Below are 21390 nucleotides of genomic sequence, written 5' to 3' on the forward strand. Positions count from 1 at the left end.
AACAACAAAACTTCCTCCAGTATTCTTTCTTTGCACTTTTTATAATTCTCCTTACATTTGCTTGAGATTTTTTATAATTAATAAAATTCTCAAAACAATGATTTCTTTTTACCAATTTAAAAGCTTTATTACGAGATTTTATCGCTTTTTCACATCCCTTTGTCCACCATGGAACAATCTTATTTTTACGCTTTCCTTCCTTCTTTTTTATTGACTTTTCTGCAGCCTGTAGAATAACTTTACAAATTAAAATATTTAAATTTTCAACATCTTCATTTCTATCAATTTTTTCAATTTCTTGTTCGCTAATATTTCTAAATTTATCCCAGTCAGCACTACTAAATGACCATTTCTGCAATCCTACTGTTTCATATTCTTCTACATTCAATCCTACTACTGTTATGATTGGATAATGGTCACTTCCTACTGTTGTTCCTCTGACTACTTCCCATGTGCAAATGCCTGCTAATGAATCTGAAACTAATGTGAGATCTAGTGCTGTTTCTGTACCCGTTCTAATATTTAATCTTGTTCCTCTTCCATCATTTAAACACACTAAATTTGTCATATCCATCACCTCCTCAATCACCATCCCATTAGCATCATTACTGTTACTCCATAATGAGCTATGTGCATTAAAATCCCCGCACCAAATCACCTTCCCTACTAACTGTACCACTAGTTCCTCTAGCAACTCTAAAGACAATTTTTTACATGGATTATAAAAGTTAACAACTTTAATATTTCCTTCTTTAGTCCATACTTCAGTTATTAAATATTCTAACTCTTTCCCTTTTCCTATAACTCTATATTGCATTCCTTGTTTAATAAATATTATACATCCTCCTCCACTACCCTCCCCCCTATCTCTACGAATACTATCGTACCCTTTAATAACAAATTCTAATTCTGATTTAAGCCAAGTTTCTTGAACACATATGATATCTGGTTTATTTTTTAAATCTCTAATAAATCCTTTAAACTCCTGCCCATTTGCTATTAAGCTTCTTGCATTCCATTGTAAAATAATCAGTTTGCCTTATCACTTGCTCCTCCTGCTTTCCCATCTGATTCAAGTCTTGTTTTAATTTGCTCCCAAGATATATCTTTTATGCCCAAAAACTTCTCAGCTCCCTTAACTATTATTTTAATTTTCTCAGTTTTATGTTTAACTTGATCCGTACAGTTGATCACGTATGCCATAAACAAAATAATCTTATCCACTGACAGTCCTGGATTTGCTTTCTCTGTTTGACCTGGTTCTTTTCTCGACACCTGTATAACATTGTCAGTTTCCACTCTTCCTTTTTGTCCTTGTACTGTCTTCACTGCTTCTGCATAACTTATGTTGTTAACTGTTTTAACCTGTTGTATTTTTACAGCCCTTTTCCTAACTTCACATCCTCCATACGTTACCCTGTGTTGGCCACCACAATTGCAACATTTATCCTGCACCTTTTCCTTACAATCCTCCACCCTATGCTCATCTCCACATTTAGGACATCTCTGTTTCCCTTTGCAAGCCACTGCTATATGTCCATATCTCTGGCATTTGTAGCATCGTAGTGGTGGGGGGATATATGGCCTAACTGGAAAAATCATGCATCCTATTTTCACTTTTTCTGGCAACACTGACTCCTGAAACTCCAGAAGAAGCGACAAGCTCTCAACTCTTTCATCATTTACTGTTCTCATAAGTCTTTTAATTCTGCTCACCTCACCTCCATTTATACTGCGTTTAAGTTTGTCCAAGTCTTCCTCCACTGGTATCCCTGTTATCACCCCCCTTGTTACTTTATTTTCACCCACAATCTTTCTCTCACTAATTATTTTCTTACACACACTTTCAACTTCCCACGCTTTGTTTTTCTGTTCCTCCGTTTTGCACACTATAAACAGGCTTCCATCTCTCAAAATCCTCGCCATTTCCACATCTCCAAGCTTCTTTTTTAACTCCCTGGATACTGCTATAGGGCTTAAACTGATATGCTCATCTTCTTTCCTAAATTTCAGGATGATTTTAACTTCCTTTTTCCCAGCCTTTTTCCGCACAAACCCACTAGCTTCATCAGAACTGCTCTCTTCCAAACTCCTTTTACTTCCTTGACTCGTCATCCACCCTCCTTCTGCTCTATTCACCCCAATTCCTCCTCTCCTATTAGCCACTGGAGTCCAGTCGCCATAATCCATTTCCCCATCTTCCTCTACTTCCTGAGTAGCCATTCTGACCCATTCACAAACCAGCTTATGCCAACCGCCGATGAGCTGTCCTCCTCCCTGCCCGTAGCTCTGCGGCGTCTCCTGGTTTCACGTAGCGCCGACCACCTTTTGCGTTCACAACTCCCAGCTCCGACCGCAACTCCAACACAACTCAAAACCACCGCGCTCAGTTCAGCCTTCTTCTTGGACCTCTCAGTCCTTCCAACTCAACTGCATCACTTGGCCTGCTCAGACCACTTCTCTGTATCCAGCCTTTAATCAGTCAACTCAGTTCACCTGCCAGCTCACCTCTTAGTCACCACCCTGTCACTCCCCTTCTCCAGTCACCATCTAATCAGCTTCAGTTTTCTTCCTGTCACTTCCCTTCCCCTGATTAGCTCCACCCATTCCAGTAATTAGTTTCACTCCATTCACCTGCTTACTCCCCTATTGATACCTGCCTCTGCCCCCTGCAATCTGCCAGATCAATTCCAGCCTTTTGGTGAGTCTTATCCAGTGGTCTTTTCTGATAGCCCTGTGAATATTGACCCAATCTGCCTTTTTTACTTCTGAGCCAGCTTGATCCCTGAACCGTTTTTTCCTGCCCTGTCTGACTGCTTACTCATTTTGCCAACCTGATTCTGACTTTGGATTATCTGAGCTTGCCTGATCCCTGTCTGTGTTCCTGCCTGTATTGGACTGCCATTTTGTGTATCGACCCTGGACTGTTATTTGACCACAGAACCTGCTTATCCCTGTTCGATCTATTTTTTAGCTTTATTAAAGCCTTTTCATTTACCTTACTTGTTTGGTTTGAATACTGGGTCTCTCTGTCTCTCTAGTTTCTGACAGCGACAGTGGAGAGGTAAACTCCCCTTTAACAGGAAGTAACCTCCAGTACCTCAAGCGTGAACAGCCATCTGCCAAGACTGACTAGGGGTTTGGGAAGACGGAGCAGACATAGGAGCACTGATCTAGGAGTACTTTCTATGTAAAATATGTGTGTAATGGCAGCTCTAGCTCCTCTAGTGGCTTCATGCAGATAACCAGCTTTGGTATTTCTTTAATCGGATCATTGTTGGAACACCAATTTTTGCTCATGCTTCAACTATCTAACCCAAACCCGTCATTAGATGAAAGACAGTGTTGAGCACTGACGCCCCAGTCTGTCCTGAGATAGCACATTTAACATTAACATAGACTGTGAAAGAAATCTAGGCTCTATCCGAATACGGCCTTTGGGTAAGGACTTTTTAGCCAAAGCAGAAGTGCGTCAGCAGTCGCCATGATAAGTGCTGTCTGAATAGTGCAGTTAGTAAGGAAGGAGGTAGAAAAAGGATCCTGTATGCTTCCTCTCACAGCTATTTTAGCCTAGGAACCTTTCGACACCCATTACCAGTGCTAAGGAGCTATAAGGAATCCCACAATCCTTTGCGTGACGTGATGTATAAGCACAGCCCACCAAACGGAAATCAAGAAAAATGTCTGGATAGAAGATCACACACACTTTGTAGTTCAGGAAGTCTGTAGAGCCTGATTTGACTAGAATTATTCATGTGTTTCCGTCACGTAATGACGTCAGAGTTAAAGGCTGTCCGAAATCGGCACAGCAGTCTGAAGCTCCTTTCCTTCCCACAATAGAGTTCTAACTGTTGACCCCATGAAAGGTCAAGGAACAGGAGCTATTATACATTTTTGGATGGAGCTCTAGGCTTCTTAAAAGAGAAATAAGTAATTATGACACCGATTGTTTCAAATCGGAACAACACATTGAACAGAGAGCCACCCCCTTTTGGAGAGTGTTGTGCAAATTGCCAAGTCAAAAGAGAGACAAGGATATAGTGCAGCTACGAGTCGAGAAAAATGATTAAATAAAAAAAAAAGAGCCACCAGTGTTAATCCTTGCTTTACTCGCCTTGGGACGTTTGCCCGTTTTGAAGGATGCTGTTGTTTTAGGGATTGTTGAGACAATTTCTGTTCCGCTTCTCTTTCTGCAATGTTTGCAGGCTGCTGCTCTTTTGCCAACATAAAATACCAAATGCTGCGCTCTGTGTTGGGAACCCTGAGAACTCTCATATGATTGGCTCAGGAACCAGAAAGTAGTTTGCGCCGTACCTCTATGTTTGAAAGGAGAAAAACGTGATTAGGACGTTGTTGATGAAGAGGACCGATTGTTTATAGGGAATGTTGCTTTCACCCCGGGTGACAAATGAGAATGAGTTAGGTTAATTTTATCGTAAATTTATTACTTATTTCTCCTTTAAGCTTTGGCTTCATGGATAGGACAAGCATCCTCTGGAGAAATTTATTATGGTCTGTTGGTAGAAATATTGAGATGTCTGGCCAAAATGAAAAGAAGCATGTTTGGTGGAGTGAAGTTGAGGTTTTCAAACCAAAAACAAAAAGTATCAGCTGTCAAGCACGGCGGTGTAAGCATCATGCTGAGGGTGTGTTCAGCTGTAGGAGTGCTCTGCTTTGCACAAAGTTCTTCATCTTCTCTCTCTAATCATCAGGTAAACGGTTGAAACTTGGACATTGTTGTTCCAAAGGGGCAATGGTTGACAACACATCCAAACCAGCCAACAGTGCCTCATACAGAGCTGAAAACAAAAGAGCATTTTTGTTCAGTGACTGCCAGACTTTCTTCCTTTGGGCTTAATACCAGACTGTACTCTCCTTTATAACCCACACATTTGTTTTACATTAGCTTTTTATAATCGTCTTGTTTGTTATTGGCTTTTTTAATAACTTATAATACTTTGTGATTTTTGTATCTGGAAAGGTGTTATACCAACACTTCTGCTGTGTTTAAAGTTTGTAAACTCTGCGTAAAAGCTCAGGAAAACAACCCATTTAAAGCAATGTTGCCATTTCTGCCAAGAAAAGTGGTTAAGTACCCAGCCAGAATGATTAGTGTGTGGTTTCCAACTGGAACAGCGAGTCAAACACTAGTGGGTGTGCAGCTGCAGCTCTAGCATGAATGGCATCCTGGGCACACCGCTCTTTCTGCAGCCCCATTGCCTACACAACCAAACACTCTTTATGCAAAACTAAAATTTTACTATGCAACTTATCATAAACAGAGGAAACTAAAAAATATCAATTTGATAGAGATAAGAGATAAAATCATGTAAAATTCTGAACTAGAGGCAGTCAAGTAGAGTCCAGACTGATCAATATAAAAAACTAAAGACTTTAATTTAGCACTAAACTATACAGTGCGCATCAGCCGGCCCAGGCTGTACAGTGATGCTCTTACAGTGCTTACACTGTGCACATCAGAGGGGCAGAGCTCATTCCCATTGGCTGAAAATAAAAATACACATTAGGTAAATCATTAAATAAGCAGCTGACATTATTTTTTGCCCATATGGCCTCCCCAATTATGACGCCCTGGGCAACAACCATGTCACGACCTGTGGAACAGGGATATCTAAATATTTGGGCTTGCATGTATGATTTTGGCCATAAAATCCCTGCCGCCAAACTGACTGATTATTAAAGTTGTTTGCTGAGTAGTCATTGCACCCTGAAACAAAAAAGAAACTTATAAAATAAATTACCAAAATCCACCAATGAATTTGATGAGTGTATGTAAACTTCTGACCAGAAACGTAAGAAAAATAAAAGGAAATAAGGTCTGAAGTCTCGCAATAAAAACAACTTCATTTAAAAAACAACCAAGAAAAGAAATCAAAGACTGACAACAAGCTGCATGTTTTTTCTTTAATATAAAATCTAATAAAATAAACAAGCACAAGTACCTTTCTCCTCACTGAAAAAAGTAAACATACATGCAGAGAAAGTGAAAAATCCTAACAGAAAAAAAAATGCACTCAAAGTCACATGTTTAGATATATCTATAACTTTGCAGAATAAATTACAAAATAAAAGCCAGTGACAACAAACTATTTGCGTCTTTAGAAGTTCATGATTATATTAGATTTATCAAAGAGTCCCGTTCTCTGCTGCAGCGTATAAATCCTCGAGCTCCAAAACTTTACTCTAACCTCACACCCCTGAAATATAAAACCAAACGTAGTCACATGGAGGATGTCCGGAGCACTCGAGCACTCAGAAAAGGCTGAGGAGACTCGATTCAGTAATAAAGTCCTCTGATTTCAACCCGTCTCCGAACGTGAGATATAATTAAATTTACAGGTCAATTTGTCCAATAACTGTAAATGTACATTTAATTTCACGGTTTGAAAAGCGTGTGGGGGGATTTATAACAAACTTCCACACATTAAGATAAATAAAGCCATAAAATAGAGCAGTAATTAAAACTATATTACAATAATAAAGTGTTGCGATCTGTTTACTTGGAAAAATATTCACATTTTCCTCAATTAACTCTTAAAACCATCCACCAGCTCGATTTGAACAGGTCCTCGGCTAATAATAATAATGATATTAATGATATTTATAACATCTTCACTTTCACTGAGAGTGCCACTCTTCACTGCAAAATGATGTCTTTTCTGGAAAACGGTCACTGAAATACAACAGCGAACAGTTTGAATAGACAAAATATAAAAACAGCAATTTGAATTTTGGAAAACCCGGAATCTGTATTTAAACTGAATCATTTGTGTCATTTTGCAAATACAGCAATTACAGTTTGCACGAAGAGTTAAACCCTCATAAATGACGAGATTTAAAAAAAAAAAAAAAAACATACATATATGTTACCTGGCTGTCACGCAGTCACTGACAGATGTATAAATTAAGTAAATGTGCAGGTCTTTTCTTTTTCCCCCTTCACTTGGGGTCCTCGATGGTGCCCGTGCTGAGGTCCGTCATTTTAGGATATTTCACCTTCTTCTGGTCCAACTCGTTTTGAGCCCACAGCAGCAACTTCAGGAGTTTGGCGAGTTTAGGTGTCGACTCTCTGTTTTCATAGTCCAACACAGCTTGGTTCACCTCGCTCCACACCTGTACGACAAGAAACAGTAAAACGGAAAGAAGGAAAATATGTTTGCTAAACTCTGCATTTATTGTCCCTGTGCTCACGAATTTAAAACTGAGCCTCCACAAATTTAAAACATTTTCCAAATTATGTACATTTGGCACATTCAAACTGGCACAAAGTCCAGTGCTTTGAAAAAAAATAAACACATTACCTCTTTTTTCAACTCTTTCACATTTTGTCATGTTAAAACCAGACTTCAGAATATTTGAATGAGATTGTATATGATAGAGCAACACAAAGTAGTGCAAAGTTATGAAGTGGAAGGAAAATAACCCATGAGTTTAAGATATTTTTTAATTTGGATTATTTAGGTTTTGACTGTCCCCTCTGGGTTGGGGGTCAGTCTCAGCCTGAAGCTGAGGAATGTAGGTCTCTTCTTGTTGGAGCTTCGCCTGCAGTAATGCTGCTCCGGTCTGTTGTGGTGAAGAACAAGCTGAGCTAAAAAAAAAAAAAAAAGCAAAGCTCTCGATTTACCAGTCCGTCTACATTCCGACCTTTACCTACAGTCATGACCAAAAGAACGAGATTCTGGATGCAAGTAGCCAAACTGAGCTTTCTCCACAACGTGGCCGGCCTCAGCCTCAGACATAGCGCGAGGAGCTCTGTTATCCGAGGGAGCTCAAAGTAGAAATGCTGGTTCTCCCTTTGGAGGTTTTCTGGACGCGTCCTACTGGGAGGAGACCTTGGAAAGACCCAGAACTCTGTGGAAGAACTATATATCCTGTCTGGCCTGGGAATGCTCTGGGATCCCCCAGAAAGATCTATAGGATGTCTGGGATTCTCCCCTGGACTTTTTGTTCCCGATCTCAGACAAGCAGAAGACAATGGATGGGTGGGATTTTTACTCTGACTCCTCTAGATAAAATCCAGTGCAACCAACTGATTTATAAGTTAAGTAGTAAAAACAAAAATTTCAGTTTGTGTGACTTAGTATAAAACCAGCTGTTCTCCGAAGGCTTCTGAGGTATCTTAAGGTGCATACAGACCAAACCTAATCGAGACGATTGGAGCGAGCAATTTACATGGTATCCCCATGTAAAGGCGCCTTTAGGAGCGGATTAATGGTCCGATGCGAACGGCACAAAATGGGCAAAGGGAGTGAAGCAAAACGGCAAATAGAGTGAAGCGAAATCTCGCTCAAGTTCAACAATCTGAACTTTTCCGTCAATGCGTTTCGCGTTAAGAATGCTCCTCGTCCATTTATAAAAAATAATTAAAAAAATTAATAAAAAAAAAAAAAAGGTGCATTGCGCAAGTTCCAGGATTTTTGCTGATGTTTGCCCCCTCTGGCAACAAAGCTGAAATGACACCAGTGTCAGGCATGAGCAAGGGAGGAGAGGGAAAAAAAGACTGCACAGGTCTTTGTTAGAGGCATCATCAAGACAAATGAAATTGCAACTTTACCGAAGGGATTGTTTTGTTAAATTATTTAGTAATTATTCTTGAATGTATTGTTTTTTGTTTTGATGTTTAACCTCTAAAAAGAGGTTAATAAAAATCAAATAAAGTGAGAATGAGTCGTCCCAGCGTCCTTTTGTTTGAAACATGTCATTTTCAAGTTGGGCAAGAGCTAAAAAAAGCACAGAGAACCACTGAGAAGTACTATAGCAGAGCTAAAAACAACAGTTAGGTACTTTCAGAGTGTAGGAGGTGTTGAAAGACATCCTCCCATTTCCAACCGCAAAGAACACACAAAGTTTAAACTCAAATAACAGCATCTAATGAGCTATTCAGTCTCATTGATAGATCAAACATTTAACACAGACTCAGTTTCCTCTAATAATAATAATGTTTATAACCGGACATTGTTAAGCCAACCTTTTGCCGCTGCATCATGTTGAGCAGGTCTCCGAAGGGCGACTCCTCGGGGTTGTCGAAGGCCAGAAGAGCGAGCGTTCGCTCCATCTCAGTCAGACACTCGCGGCTCTCCTCCCCTTGTTCTGCAAGCTGAGTCTGAGCAAACTCCAAGGCTGACTCCGTCTCTCTTAGCCTGATTAACTCAATCAAATGTTGCTGCTACAAGACAGATAACAGAGAAGGTAAAGTTCATGTGCAAGAAATAATCCTGGCATGGCTTATGACGATTGACAATGGTTTTGTTTTTTCAAAAATAAGAAATTACCATTATTAACTTTAGGAAGAAAGTTTATTATTCACAATGATATCTACACATCTGTTAGGGCCATACGACAGATTCAGGTTTACCCGTATTAGACATAGCTCATTTTAACTTTGGGAAGATCATGGCAGCAAAAACCAGAGGCGAATATTGAAATTAAATCAAAGTATGTGTGCAAATAGTTCTGAGCAACCGTACCTGCAGATGGAAATACAAGTATCGGTTGGTGTCCAGCAACTCTGGGTGTAGGCTGTTAATGAGTGCGATAGCTTCCTGTATCTGTCCCTTTAGGATCATCTCTCTAATCTTAATTCTTTCATCCAAAGAGTCCAAATCCACACTGGGCTCAATTCCAGACTCCATCCGAAACTTTTCCGCTGCCTCTTTGAAGCCCTCTTCATATATAAACAGGAGGACAGAGGCAAATATATTAGGAAATAATACACTCCACTGGCGCATCACAATTCATTAAAAATATCAGTGTATCTTTGTTTATTTCCGAAGTTCAATGAAGATAGCAAAACACATAATATATAGATTACATACAACATTATATACTTTATTTTTGCTAATTTTCAAATTCTGTTTCTTGAGAAATTTGAATATTGCATAAAAACAGAAAAACAACTTGATATCAGTTTCCAGCATGCTGTCACTGATGTATACAACCATATTAATGGAAAGTTGAGTGGAAGAAAAAAGTGTGGTAGAAAAAACACGTGTAAGCTATGCCAATATTCCCAGCACTGAGAGGATATGGGTAAAAAAAATAAAATAAAAAAATAATGGAAAAGTTAGGAGATATTTTATTTATTATTTTACCTTTTTAGTTTGTTTGGGGGATATTCACATGGCATTTGGTTTGGGTAATATCAGTGTATTGAGTGTCAAACACAGATCTACCCCGGATGTGGGCTATAACTAGGGAAGCAAGTTATCAATTAAGGAGGCAGTCTAAAGTTGATTGATTAATTGATAAGCGGCCATTTTCTTAAAAACCTGAGTTTTCTCTTGTTTCAAGACCTATAACACGAAGGGCTAATTTTTCTTTTTAGAAAATGCCAAATAAAAAAAAGGAACCTCATTATATAACACTTTTTTGTGCCAGCTGCATCAACAAGACTAAATTAACCAAAAAAAATAGGTTTTCTTAAACATTATTAAATATTTATAAGCAACAGAACACTTAGCCAGAACACAAAGAGGCTCCCTGCCTTGAAAACAGACATTCCTCTTTGGATGCTTTGAATGGAGTCATCTTCATATAGACCCAAGGGAATTTGTTTGAGAAAAGCAGCATGTTTTACATAGTCTGGTGTGAGTCGGGTGCGCCTATTGTTTACAGTGAAGTTGACACAGCCTGGCCTGCCCTGCAGAACAGCTGAATGGCCTTCGTTTAGGTGATAACTAAAGGAGCTCGTTGAGTGTTTATATTTAAAAAAGGACTGTGTAACTAATTTGGCTTTTAATGAGTGAAAATCAAGCATTGCTTTCATTATGTACATATTCTGCCAAAGTCTAATAACAACTGCATCAAACCGTTTTCATGACTTAGAATTAGTAGTTTATAAATACATAGATGGCAGTGCACCTCCTGGAAGATGCCATGTTGCATCGCTATTTTTGATTACAGTAGCTGAAAGGGGACAAACTTGTCAGCCATGCACGTTTTACCTGTCATCTATATGAGGACTTGTTGGTGGAGGAAGAGTATAAAACAAGAAAAAACAACCGTAGAGCATTCTATTTGCCATTTTCTGTTGAAATGGAGGACCATCCATACTCTTTGCCCAGTGAGAGGGAAGAGAAAGTAACCAAGAAAAATAAGTAATAACCAGGAGACGGATTCCAAACTATAGCTTTAAACCTCAGAATCTATAGAGTGTGAAGAAAAACATGAGCGAAACAGGAGCCAACAAAGCAGATGCACTGAGACGACCCAGGCTACCTAAACAATTGCTGATATAATTGTGCAAAAAAGCCCCGACAGTATAGACATAATTTTTATGCTAGTTAAATTTTTGTATTAAAATTTATTTTAATGGCTTTGTTTAATATAATTTCACGAGAACCTATATTTGGGATTTTAATTACCTGAAAATGCATAATCATCAAAAATAACATAATTAAGCGCTTCACGTGTATCAATCTGAGTGTAACACATCTGTACAAGTTTCTTTACTGAATTAGTAAAATAAATTCCGGAGGGTTTTTTAGGAAACGGTCTTCTAGGCAAACGTCTCACCTGTCACCAGGTAATTCATGATGAGCCGATTCATGTCCGCCCTCTGAATGTGAACATTGTTTAATTTGTCCATCCACTCCTCTTTTGTTATGTCCTCTGGCTTTTCAGCATAACTCATCGTTGGGAACCTGAAGGTGAGGCGAAACGTGAGCAAGACTGACACAGCTTGGTCACATCGTGGATCTGCAAGAACAGCTACGTACCAACAACTTATTAATTAGAAAACGGACAGAACAACAAATCAGACAATACAGTCTGAAACACTACAGATTAATAAAACTGTATTTATTTGACTCGGGTGGTGATCAAACACATGCAGGCGTCGCCAAAAACGCCGCTCAAATTCACCGGGGCGATCAAAACAAACCCGCTTCCTCCACGGCGTTGCAGCCACAGCTAGTTAGCATACTGCGTGCATTTTCACAATTTACCGTCAAACTCAAGGTCCACTGAGTCTCCTTTCAAGCAAGGGGGGAAATACCAACGAATCACCCTGGTGAAGTTTCCTCGATGGTTTTAAATAAATAAAAAAAACTCTGTAAACCGCCTGCACGGGGTCCAGCTTCGGCCGCTAGCTAACTAACCAGGCTAATTTCATAAACTCGCGATAGGCATGTGAGAGCTGCGAGGTCTTTGATTGGTCAGGGCTGTGACGTCATGGTTGCTGAGGAACAGTGAGCTTCATTTCCCCAGAGCCGTTTTCGTATGAGTAACGTGGGCACTGTACAATTATACTTTATATTCGTAATATATATATATATATATATATATATATATATATATATATATATATATATATATATTACGAGTTTATTTTCGTATCCCCATGGCTTCATTTTCTTGACTTTATTCTAGTAAAGAATAAAAATAAATAAAATAATATAACCTGGCCCTATTACTCCAGGACTGAAAAAGTTCTGCATACTGTGACTATTCTGGAAATGTTCCCCCTTAATTCACCTAATATGACGCTTTTTTCATAATATTACCACTTTTGTCTTTTTTTTTTTTTTTTTTACTTTATTCTCCAATGACTTTTTTTCACATAGTAGTAGTTTTATCTCTTTAATACTCACCCAAAAAGTCGGTCCCTAATCGGTGTCTATACCAAATTTTAAAAGGTTTAAATCAATGTGACAAGGTTTTAAGAAATAACGAAGACCACAATCTTTAGATTTAACCAATTGATTTTTATATTCATAACACATACACACATATATGTTTCTTTACAAGTATGAAAAAGCTCCATCTATATCTAAATACTTAAAACATATATGGGAATGAAGCATCTTCTCCGATCGACGTTCACTACTCTCTGCCACATACAATATGGCGGTGACATCGACATGCAAATCTGTGCCCAATGAAGTGTCTATGTATATATGTCTATGTATAAGTAATGGCTTACTTTTTATGTGTATCTGTATTTCTGTTTGCCTTTCATGTTGCTGCTGATATTCTTTAATTTCATCAGAACAACTTATTGTTCTTTTTGCAGTTGTTCCTCTGGTTTGTTTCTTCTCTTTCTTCTTTATTATTTGTCTCAATTAGTTGTCATACATTAGGCATGTTTAAGAAAAATGTTAATGCATGCGTCAAGTTAGTTGCTTCCTTGCCTAAATTTAGATATTTTTCACCCACTTTTTTGTTGTTCAGATAAGTTAAAAAAAAAATGTTAGAAATACCAATTAATACCTTAAAACAAATCTGAGTGATAGTTGAATCAAGATGCGTTTCTAATTTAACCAGTTGAAATGTGACAATTATACAACATCAAACCAATCCATTCGATCTGGTTTCAACATTGCCAATTAATGTAACTTATGTCCTTCTCTGTTACACAATTGAAATGTTCAGACTTTTTTTATTGTCTGGGTAGTAAATGAAAACAAGACGTATCCAGCCTTTAGACAGAGGGGCTGATGCTTAGGAAATAGGATTGGAAAATTGTCTCCACATGGGATTGTTCACAGATTATACCCTGGTCTTACATTATTACCTTATTGTGCAGGAAGTGCCCTAGCACCCTGCAACATTTCTTCTATAGTTTCCTACTTTCTATGTGTTTTTATGAGGCTCATGTGGGACGGAACCATTCATCCATTAGTTATAACCACTTATACTTGCAGAGTCGCAATGGGGCTGGTACACATCTCCTGCAACCATTGGGCAAGAGGTGAGGTACAGCCTGGACAAGTCTCAGAGAGACAAAAGCAGCTGAAAGAATTGTTTTTACATCATCTCCATGGAGCACCAATCTCTGAGCATTTTATAGTAACTTTTTATAGCTTACTGCAGAATATACAGTTGAAATGACAAATAGACAGTCATGCATTAGTCACTTGCTGTTGACTTTAAGGACATACCCTGAACAGGCATTGTATATTAAGAAAAGACAAGACTTTTCACCTATTTTATTGCATTCCAAACTGTAATTTAAATGTTTTTAATATTATTTTATGTGATGGATCTTGACCAAATAGTCTAAGCTGGTGATGTGAAATGAGAAAAATACTTAAACAAAACAGAATAAAAAATAATAGCAAAACAGAAAATTGCCTTGTGCGTATGCACTGTCTTTACTATGAAGCTCCTAAAATGCTCATAAATTAGTGAAATAAAGTCCCCCTTGTGCAGTTTCAGTGTCACATGAGCCGCAAGTATAAGGAAGTGGCATCCCACCGTGACGACCAAGGAGCTCTCCAAACGAGTCAAGGACATAGTTGTTGGCAAGTACAAGTCAGGGTGGGGTTATAAAAAATATCAAAATATTTCATGTTCCTCTGGAGCAGCATCGATTCCATCATCTTCAAATGGAAGATCATGGAATTGATGAAAATTCCATCATCTTCAAATTGCTAAAGCAACACTCGAGTGGTTTAAGGAAAAACATTTTAATGTGTTGGAATGGCCTAGTCAAAGTCCAGACCTCAATCCAATTGAGACTCTGTGGTTCGACTTGAATATTGCTGTTCACAAGCGAAAACAGTCCAAGATCAAGGCTCTGGCCACTTGTTGCTAATTGCTGCAAAAGGTGGCTCTACGAAGTATGCACACTAAAGTTTTATCTTATTTTGTCCTGTTTGTTGTAATATATATATATATATATATATATATATATATATATATATATATATATATATATATATATATATATATATAATATTTTTTTTTTTTTTTTGAGAAAGAGTCAATGGAGGCTACACATTTTTCATAGTTTCTTTTGATTTTAAACAAAATAACATACATTTTTCAGTAATTCATTCACCTTTTCTTTATTTCATTTCTTGTCATTATGTTGTTATTGCGCGAGCACTGTGTGTTGGTTTTGATCATCACCTAAGATGGTATTTATTTGCCCTAGTCATTAAATTTTTAAATTCAGATATTTTTACCAAAAAAGTATATGGTAAGGTCATATATTCCCCTTCACTAACGTTCCATGAACATATTATACGCAAAGATTCACATTTTTTGGTTGGATGGTCAACTATTTTAAATACACTTTAACATTACAACATTAACATTATAACATTTCTACTCATTATAACAAAGAAGGGCTAAAGTCAGAGATAAACTTTTTTATTTTTTATCATCACTACTAATTAAAAGCCTTCATCGCCGCGCGCCACTCCGTCATCATTTCGTCAGTGCACGCGCACGTCGGGTCCTCCGTGGGGTACCAGGGGGCGGAGTCAGCGAGCTGCTGCAGCTGTCCACGGTAACTAGTGAGAGCCAAAGCGGGTCCGGATACGCACGAGATGCGGCCATAGTCACGCTGCACCGTCTTACACCAGAACCCGTCCGGATCGGCATTCTTACAGAGCAAAGGTGACTGAAAGGTGAGCTTCCTCTTCGCGTTTTTTATTTTTTCTATTTTATTTTCCATTGGACGCTGCCTCTTGCCCTTGAAAGAGCCCTCCTGACGATCCATCCCTGCCTTTGCTCCCAGAACAGGCCAGGAAGCGAACCAACATGGATGCTGCGCGCTGTGGCAGTGCAGCTGATGATGCTCGATCAGAGATTATGCTCCCAGCATTGTACTCGTAGTTTCTAATCCTTGCCGCAGAAAATTTAAGGATGGGATGCGTTTGGTAGATGGGCATATATTCAAAACCCAGCTCTCAGATTAATTAGATTTCCGTGAAAAACGTCAAGATAAAACCAGAGGGGCTTCAAATACAGACCAGTGGGTATTCGTTTGTGTCGAGTTGACACCCATTTGGATGCAGCTTGGCTCTTAGGAATGACTGAATAAATGATTTTTTTTTCTTTGCAGCATCGTTTTTTAAGCTCTCCTAACCTGCAGCGATGTCAGCTGGTAATTTACTAAAAGCAGTGGACCTGCCAAGATGCAACAGTGATCAGCTAAAACAGTATTATTCCTGGGAGGGGGGGGGGAAGATAAATGCAGGTGAAAGTAATCAGTTTAATTTCTGTGTATAGGATGCAGATCTGCATGTCGGGACATATGTGTTTATTGGACCAGCTGTTCCCTGCTGCTGTCAGGCGCTCTCAGCCACACAGGCCTCACTCGGATTGTCCTGATAAAACTGGTAAATCTGCATTTCTCTGTTCTTGTTTCTGATGTGTGTCCAGCCTGTGAGGCACCATGGCTGAGCAACAGAGGCAGCGCTCTCTGTCCACCGCAGGGGAGTCTCTCTACCACGTGCTGGGAGTGGAAAAGGTGGCCACGTCGGACGACATCAAGAGGTCCTACAGGTGAGCCTAAGCTCCGTGATTTCCATCCACAAAAGGTCGATCCCTTCTGCCACCATTCAGTCGTTTTCTACCTGTCTTCTGCGACAGGAAACTGGCGCTAAAGTTTCACCCGGACAAGAACCCGGACAATCCGGAGGCGTCAGAAAAGTTTAAAGAGATAAACAATGCCCATGCCATCCTGAATGACCCCACAAAGCGTAATATCTATGATAAATATGGCTCTCTGGGACTGTATGTGGCTGAGCAGTTTGGGGAGGAGAATGTTAACACTTACTTTGTCCTTTCAAGCTGGTGGGCAAAGGTAAGACAAGGAAAAGCATGGTCTATAATAGTCACAACTCCTTTTTTTATCATATGAGTTCATTTAAAATGTGCATCTCAATAAATTGGTGCATTTACTTTAGCCATTCAATTTAAAATATGAAAGTCATCCATTATATGGATTTATTACACATGCCTGTGTGTCGTGAGTTTACTTCTGTTATTTTTGATGATTATGGCTTACAACTAATGAAAACCGATAAAAACAGTCATTAAATACAGAAATGTGATGTAACCACCCTTTTATGGCCTCCTGAATCTTAGTGGAGGCCGCTGATTTGACAGTTTTCCAGCAGACAGTAATTTAGGGTAAACAAGAAGTTCATGGATAAAGAAGCTAATGGTAACTGCTGTGCCCAGGGAGTTCAACGGAAAGTTTAGTGGAAGGAAAATGTGTGGTTAAAAGGAATGCAAAAGCAGCAAATCAATTCAGTAATTTGTAGGAGATTCAGACGTCGGGGGGGCTGCAGCTGGAGTCTGAACTTCAAGAGAAGCATAGAGGAAACAGGCTGAAACTGTCACATTCTTTGTGTTAAGCCCCTTCTAAACCAGAGACAGTGTTGAAAATATCTTACCTTAGTTACAGAGAAAAATGGACTGGACTGTTGCTGAGATGTAACTATGTTTTGCATTTCATTTGGAAATCAAGGTCTCAGAGTCTGGAGGAAGAGGGGAGAGCTACAGAATCAAAGCTAATTAAGAACCAGTGAGAAGTTTCCACAATCATTGATTCATTAGGGGAACTGTTTCATCTGTTGGTGTTGGTGCACTGGGTTTTAGAAAAGTCAACGAAGGCATCCACCAGGAGATTTCAGAACAGGTCCCGCTTCGCTGACCTTGCTGACAAGTTTTGTAGAGATGCTGATCTCTATTTATAGCAGGACTTGGGACCTGCACACACAGCCAAAACTACCAACACCTTGTTAAATTACACCTGTATCAGTGTGGAGGATTTGACCAGCAGGCCTTCCTGACCTAAACCCCACTGATAATCCATGAAACTGAGACACAAAATTCAACAAATGCTGTTGGGGGATAAGATGAAGGCCGCTATATGGCCACAATTGGGCTTCCTGAACCCCTTCAGCAGTGCAACATACTAATCACCTCCATGTCACACCGCACTGATGCAGTAATTCATGCAAAAAGAGGCCCAGCCAAATATTGAGTACATATAATATATAGTACACAGACATACTTCCTAGTCGGTCCACATTTCTATATTGAAAAGGTATATTTATTTTAAAAGGTCTTTTAATTTAATTTAATTTAATTTAGGGTTGTTATTAGCTGTAAGTCATCAGAAAATTAATTGAAATATTTCAAGAATATCACTCTGTGTGTATGAATCTATATAATATATCATTTTACATCATAACTTTTTTAATTGAATTACTGACACAAATTGATAATATTCAAAAAAACGTTTTAGATGCATCTTCGTCTTTTATCGCCATACATCTGTTTGTATGCAGGCTCTGTTTGTATTCTGCGGCCTGGCCACTGGATGCTACTTCTGCTGCTGCCTGTGCTGCTGCTGTAACTGCTGCTGTGGACGGTGTAAGCCTCGGCCTCGGGAGGGCCAGGAGCAGGACTTCTACGTGTCCCCCGAGGACCTGGAGGCTCAGCTGCAGTCTGACGAGAGAGGTGAGGCCGAAAAATCAGCGTTACATGCTTTGGTAGAGGGATAGGTACAGGTACTGAAATGTGGTTTCTGTTTCTCAAACAGAGGCTGCCGGTGAGCCCATAGTTCTGCAACCGTCGGCAACAGAGACGACCCAGTTAACGGCGGATGGGCACTACTCCTACCACACTGACACCGCCTTCAACTAATTAGCCCCTTCGCTCCGGTCAGTCCCAGTCCGGGGTCCTGCCTGCTTCCCTGCGCCACCTCAGTGAGATGAAAGAAAAAGGCAAATCCATCCTTCCACGTCAGAAGAAGAGCCATGCAGAGGAGCGTGGACTTGTCAGCATGGCCTTTCAAAGGAACTAAAGAAGTCACATCCCCTCCCATCCTTCCCCGATTGTACTTTTCCCGCGTGCAAGAAGGAAAGAGAAACAACTAAACTGTTTCCCTTTGGTTTCTTCTTTTGCACTTTAACCACACAGGTCGCCCACCCTGCTTCCCCTTTTCCCATCGTTTGCATCATAGTGTAGCATGCACTGTGTAGAAAACATTGTCCCTATAATTTCTTTACTCCTTGGCAACAGTTTTACTTATTAGCAAGACTCATACCATATGTGCAGTGGTGTTAAAAAGAGCACAGCTCACCAGAAGAAAGAGGTAAAGTTTACGAGATATTTTATGCAGAAGGAACGGAGAGCCAGTTCTCATCAGGGATGTGCCGGTTGGAAATATGTGTAAAGCTTCAGGCGGTCAGTGCCATTATTAAACTTTAGAGGACTGATTTGTCCCCACGATTGCACTTTTCACTTCTAATTTGAGATCTATATTGTTTTCAACCCAAAAAGAGCTCAGACACAGTTTTTTGTTCGTCTCTTCTGTGTTCTCCATGAGCCGTTTTGTTCCGAGTCTTGAGCTTGTTAAGGCACACAGCGTTGTTTATGGATAGGTGTTCATAAATACTTACTGGGGGGACAATTTATGCTTTAATTATTATTCAGCATCAGCTTTACATCCCTTCACAGGCCAAAGGGCATAGACTGCTTTCTACGCTTCATGACAGCAGGTTTGTTGTTATATTTTTCAAAACAATCTCCCATAAAGGATTTGGCCCATCTTAGGTTAAGAATGTATTTTATGTTCCGCTATTATTTCACCATATCAACAGCGTATAATCAACTCTGGATGCAAAATTTTTAATTAATTTCACACAAAGCAAAACTTTTCCTTCAAGGAGTTCAAGTTCATTTAGCTACACCTCATCCAAGCTGGTTTTATTTTTTATTTTTACTATATTTTATTTTTGCTAAACTGTGCACAGTGCTAAGTTTCATCTTATCCAGATTTTTCTATTTTTATTAACATTTTATTGTGCAACATCAAGCTCAGCTTTGTCAGGCTTCAACTCATCCAAGATGGTTTAATTTATTTTATTGCATCGCGTTAAGCCAAGGAGCTCAACTGTGTTAAGCTGCACCTCTTTCAGGCAGATGTTATTTTATTGTGCTGTGCTACATTAAGCCAAGGAGCTCCAGTTTATCCAGCTGCACCTCATCTAAGCTGGTTGAGTCACACGCTTTTTTCTTTTTTCTTTTAGGAGTTTAGTAGACAACAAACGCTAAATGCCCCACTCTTCCTGGAGTATTTTGAATCTAAGCCTGGTATTTTGTCCGATGCTGTGATCGTTCATCGTTGTTGACTTTTTGAACCTGCGATATGCATCTCTGAGAAAAAGACTTTTCTATATTTTTTTGTTTGTTTGTTTTGCCCCATGTACATCTTTGCTACTTTTGCTGCTTCATGACAACAGTTGATGTGTTTAAATGGTTTACAATTGGTGAGCCCCCGTAGCCCACCCCTCTGCTAATACTGGTATGGATGTTGACCTCTGTGGCCCTCGTATGATGTTTCCTGTAACCCCTCGATGCAACATAGATGTTCCTGTCATGGCTTTTTCGTTGAGATACTGAAAAATGCTACTGTAAATGTTCTCAGCTCAATGCACTGTGTGTTGAAAAAAATCATTATGGATCAGGAAATGACTCCAAAAATACTATATAGTGTAACTATAGTGAAATGGTTAAATGATGCATTTTTGAATTTCTTTTTTTTATTTCATATTCTGTCATGTTTTAAAGCAGGATTTCCAATCATTTTAAATGGTATGGTGTTGTAATGTAACCGTTAATTCCAGCCAGAGATGGTTTAATGGTTGAAGCTGCCGGTACATACACTTGGCCCATATAAAGTATAAACCTTGACGTTTATGTTGTAGCATGGTAACTGTGTGTCTGGAAGAAAACAAGTGGATCATTGATCTGATTTGATGTTGTTGAATAAATGTTCCTCAACATTTTGACTCCCGTCTTCATCTATTTATTTTTAAATGGCCCAAGTTTTAATAGTTTGGTGACGAAGGGAGTAATTATCCTTTTCAATCCATTAAAAGTTTTAATACCACAACTTAAGCATATTCAGTAAAAAATAATTGAAGAACAGTCAGAAGGGTCGTTGCTGTTGAAAATGTAAATCTTTGCGATTTTATCAGAAGCTATGCAATTATAGTTCTAGGCTGTTTAAACTTACTTTTTATGTAGGACTTTAACAATATTAAATTATTGGTAGTAATAATAGTAGAATTCATACATTAAGCTTGTAAAAAAAAATGGTAAAAGGTTAAAACAAAAGAAACAAACTAGGATTAGGAGTTCAATAAAAAGCAAACTCACCAACATTTTTATGAATAGGAATTCTTATAATTTGTTGAAATGAAGCTAAAGCAGAAGTTTAATTGAAGAAACTCATCGCCTACCTACATCCAATCAGAGGCTGATCCGACTTTGATGCGAGCAAATCAGCTTCGAACCACACCTCCACGAAGCCCAATCAGCATCACGCGTTCATCTTAAAAGCAACTTCAAATCCACGTCTCAGCCTGCTAACCAGCAAGCGCAAACAGCATCGTATGATGTCGGATTTCAAATCAGAGGTCCGATTCAACCCACCCCCTGCCCCTTCTCCACCATCATAGCTGAGTTCATCTAGCTTCCATGACGCTCCTCCATCCTCAACCCATCAGAGTGTTTTCCCCCAGTCTTCAGCATTCCCTATCACCTTGTTATTGGTCCGGCAGAAGAACACCATGTTGGGCCCGGTTCTGCCAGAGGTTTCTTCCCAAAGGGGAGTTT

General features: G+C 39.2%; 2 protein-coding genes across 2 annotated transcripts; one reads left to right on the top strand and one right to left on the bottom strand.

The window, feature by feature from the left end:
- Window positions 1–5905: 5905 nt before the first annotated feature.
- On the bottom strand, window positions 5906–12154 carry LOC105935248 (glucose-induced degradation protein 8-B homolog). The gene is made up of 5 exons (XM_012875558.3): window positions 11967–12154; window positions 11536–11663; window positions 9489–9685; window positions 8990–9187; window positions 5906–7134 (listed from the first exon to the last, which is right to left on the bottom strand). The coding sequence occupies exons 2-5, from the start codon at window positions 11651–11653 to the stop codon at window positions 6961–6963; spliced, it is 687 nt and encodes a 228-aa protein (XP_012731012.1). The 5' UTR covers window positions 11654–11663; window positions 11967–12154; the 3' UTR covers window positions 5906–6960.
- A 3077-nt stretch (window positions 12155–15231) lies between these two features.
- dnajc5aa (DnaJ (Hsp40) homolog, subfamily C, member 5aa) lies at window positions 15232–20555 on the top strand. Its single transcript, XM_012875561.3, has 5 exons — window positions 15232–15377; window positions 16135–16257; window positions 16345–16558; window positions 18054–18225; window positions 18308–20555. Exons 2-5 carry the CDS (start codon window positions 16148–16150, stop codon window positions 18409–18411), a joined length of 600 nt encoding a protein of 199 aa, XP_012731015.1. The 5' UTR covers window positions 15232–15377; window positions 16135–16147; the 3' UTR covers window positions 18412–20555.
- Window positions 20556–21390: the final 835 nt, after the last annotated feature.

This window comes from Fundulus heteroclitus, chromosome 1, assembly GCF_011125445.2.
Source record: "Fundulus heteroclitus isolate FHET01 chromosome 1, MU-UCD_Fhet_4.1, whole genome shotgun sequence".
In the NCBI taxonomy this organism is placed as follows: domain Eukaryota; kingdom Metazoa; phylum Chordata; class Actinopteri; order Cyprinodontiformes; family Fundulidae; genus Fundulus; species Fundulus heteroclitus.

Bases quoted from the DNA above. Each gene is read 5' to 3' on its own strand.
- LOC105935248 (XM_012875558.3), bottom strand. From the start codon at position 11,653: ATGAGTTATGCTGAAAAGCCAGAGGACATAACAAAAGAGGAGTGGATG. The intron at 9,686-11,535 runs GTGAGACGTTTG...TTATATATGAAG, and splicing joins CATGAATTACCTGGTGACAG to AGGGCTTCAAAGAGGCAGCG. The intron at 7,135-8,989 runs GTTGGCTTAACA...CTTGTCGTACAG, and splicing joins ACATGATGCAGCGGCAAAAG to GTGTGGAGCGAGGTGAACCA.
- dnajc5aa (XM_012875561.3), top strand. From the start codon at position 16,148: ATGGCTGAGCAACAGAGGCAGCGCTCTCTGTCCACCGCAGGGGAGTCT. The intron at 16,258-16,344 runs GTGAGCCTAAGC...CTTCTGCGACAG, and splicing joins GACATCAAGAGGTCCTACAG to GAAACTGGCGCTAAAGTTTC. The intron at 16,559-18,053 runs GTAAGACAAGGA...GTTTGTATGCAG, and splicing joins TTTCAAGCTGGTGGGCAAAG to GCTCTGTTTGTATTCTGCGG.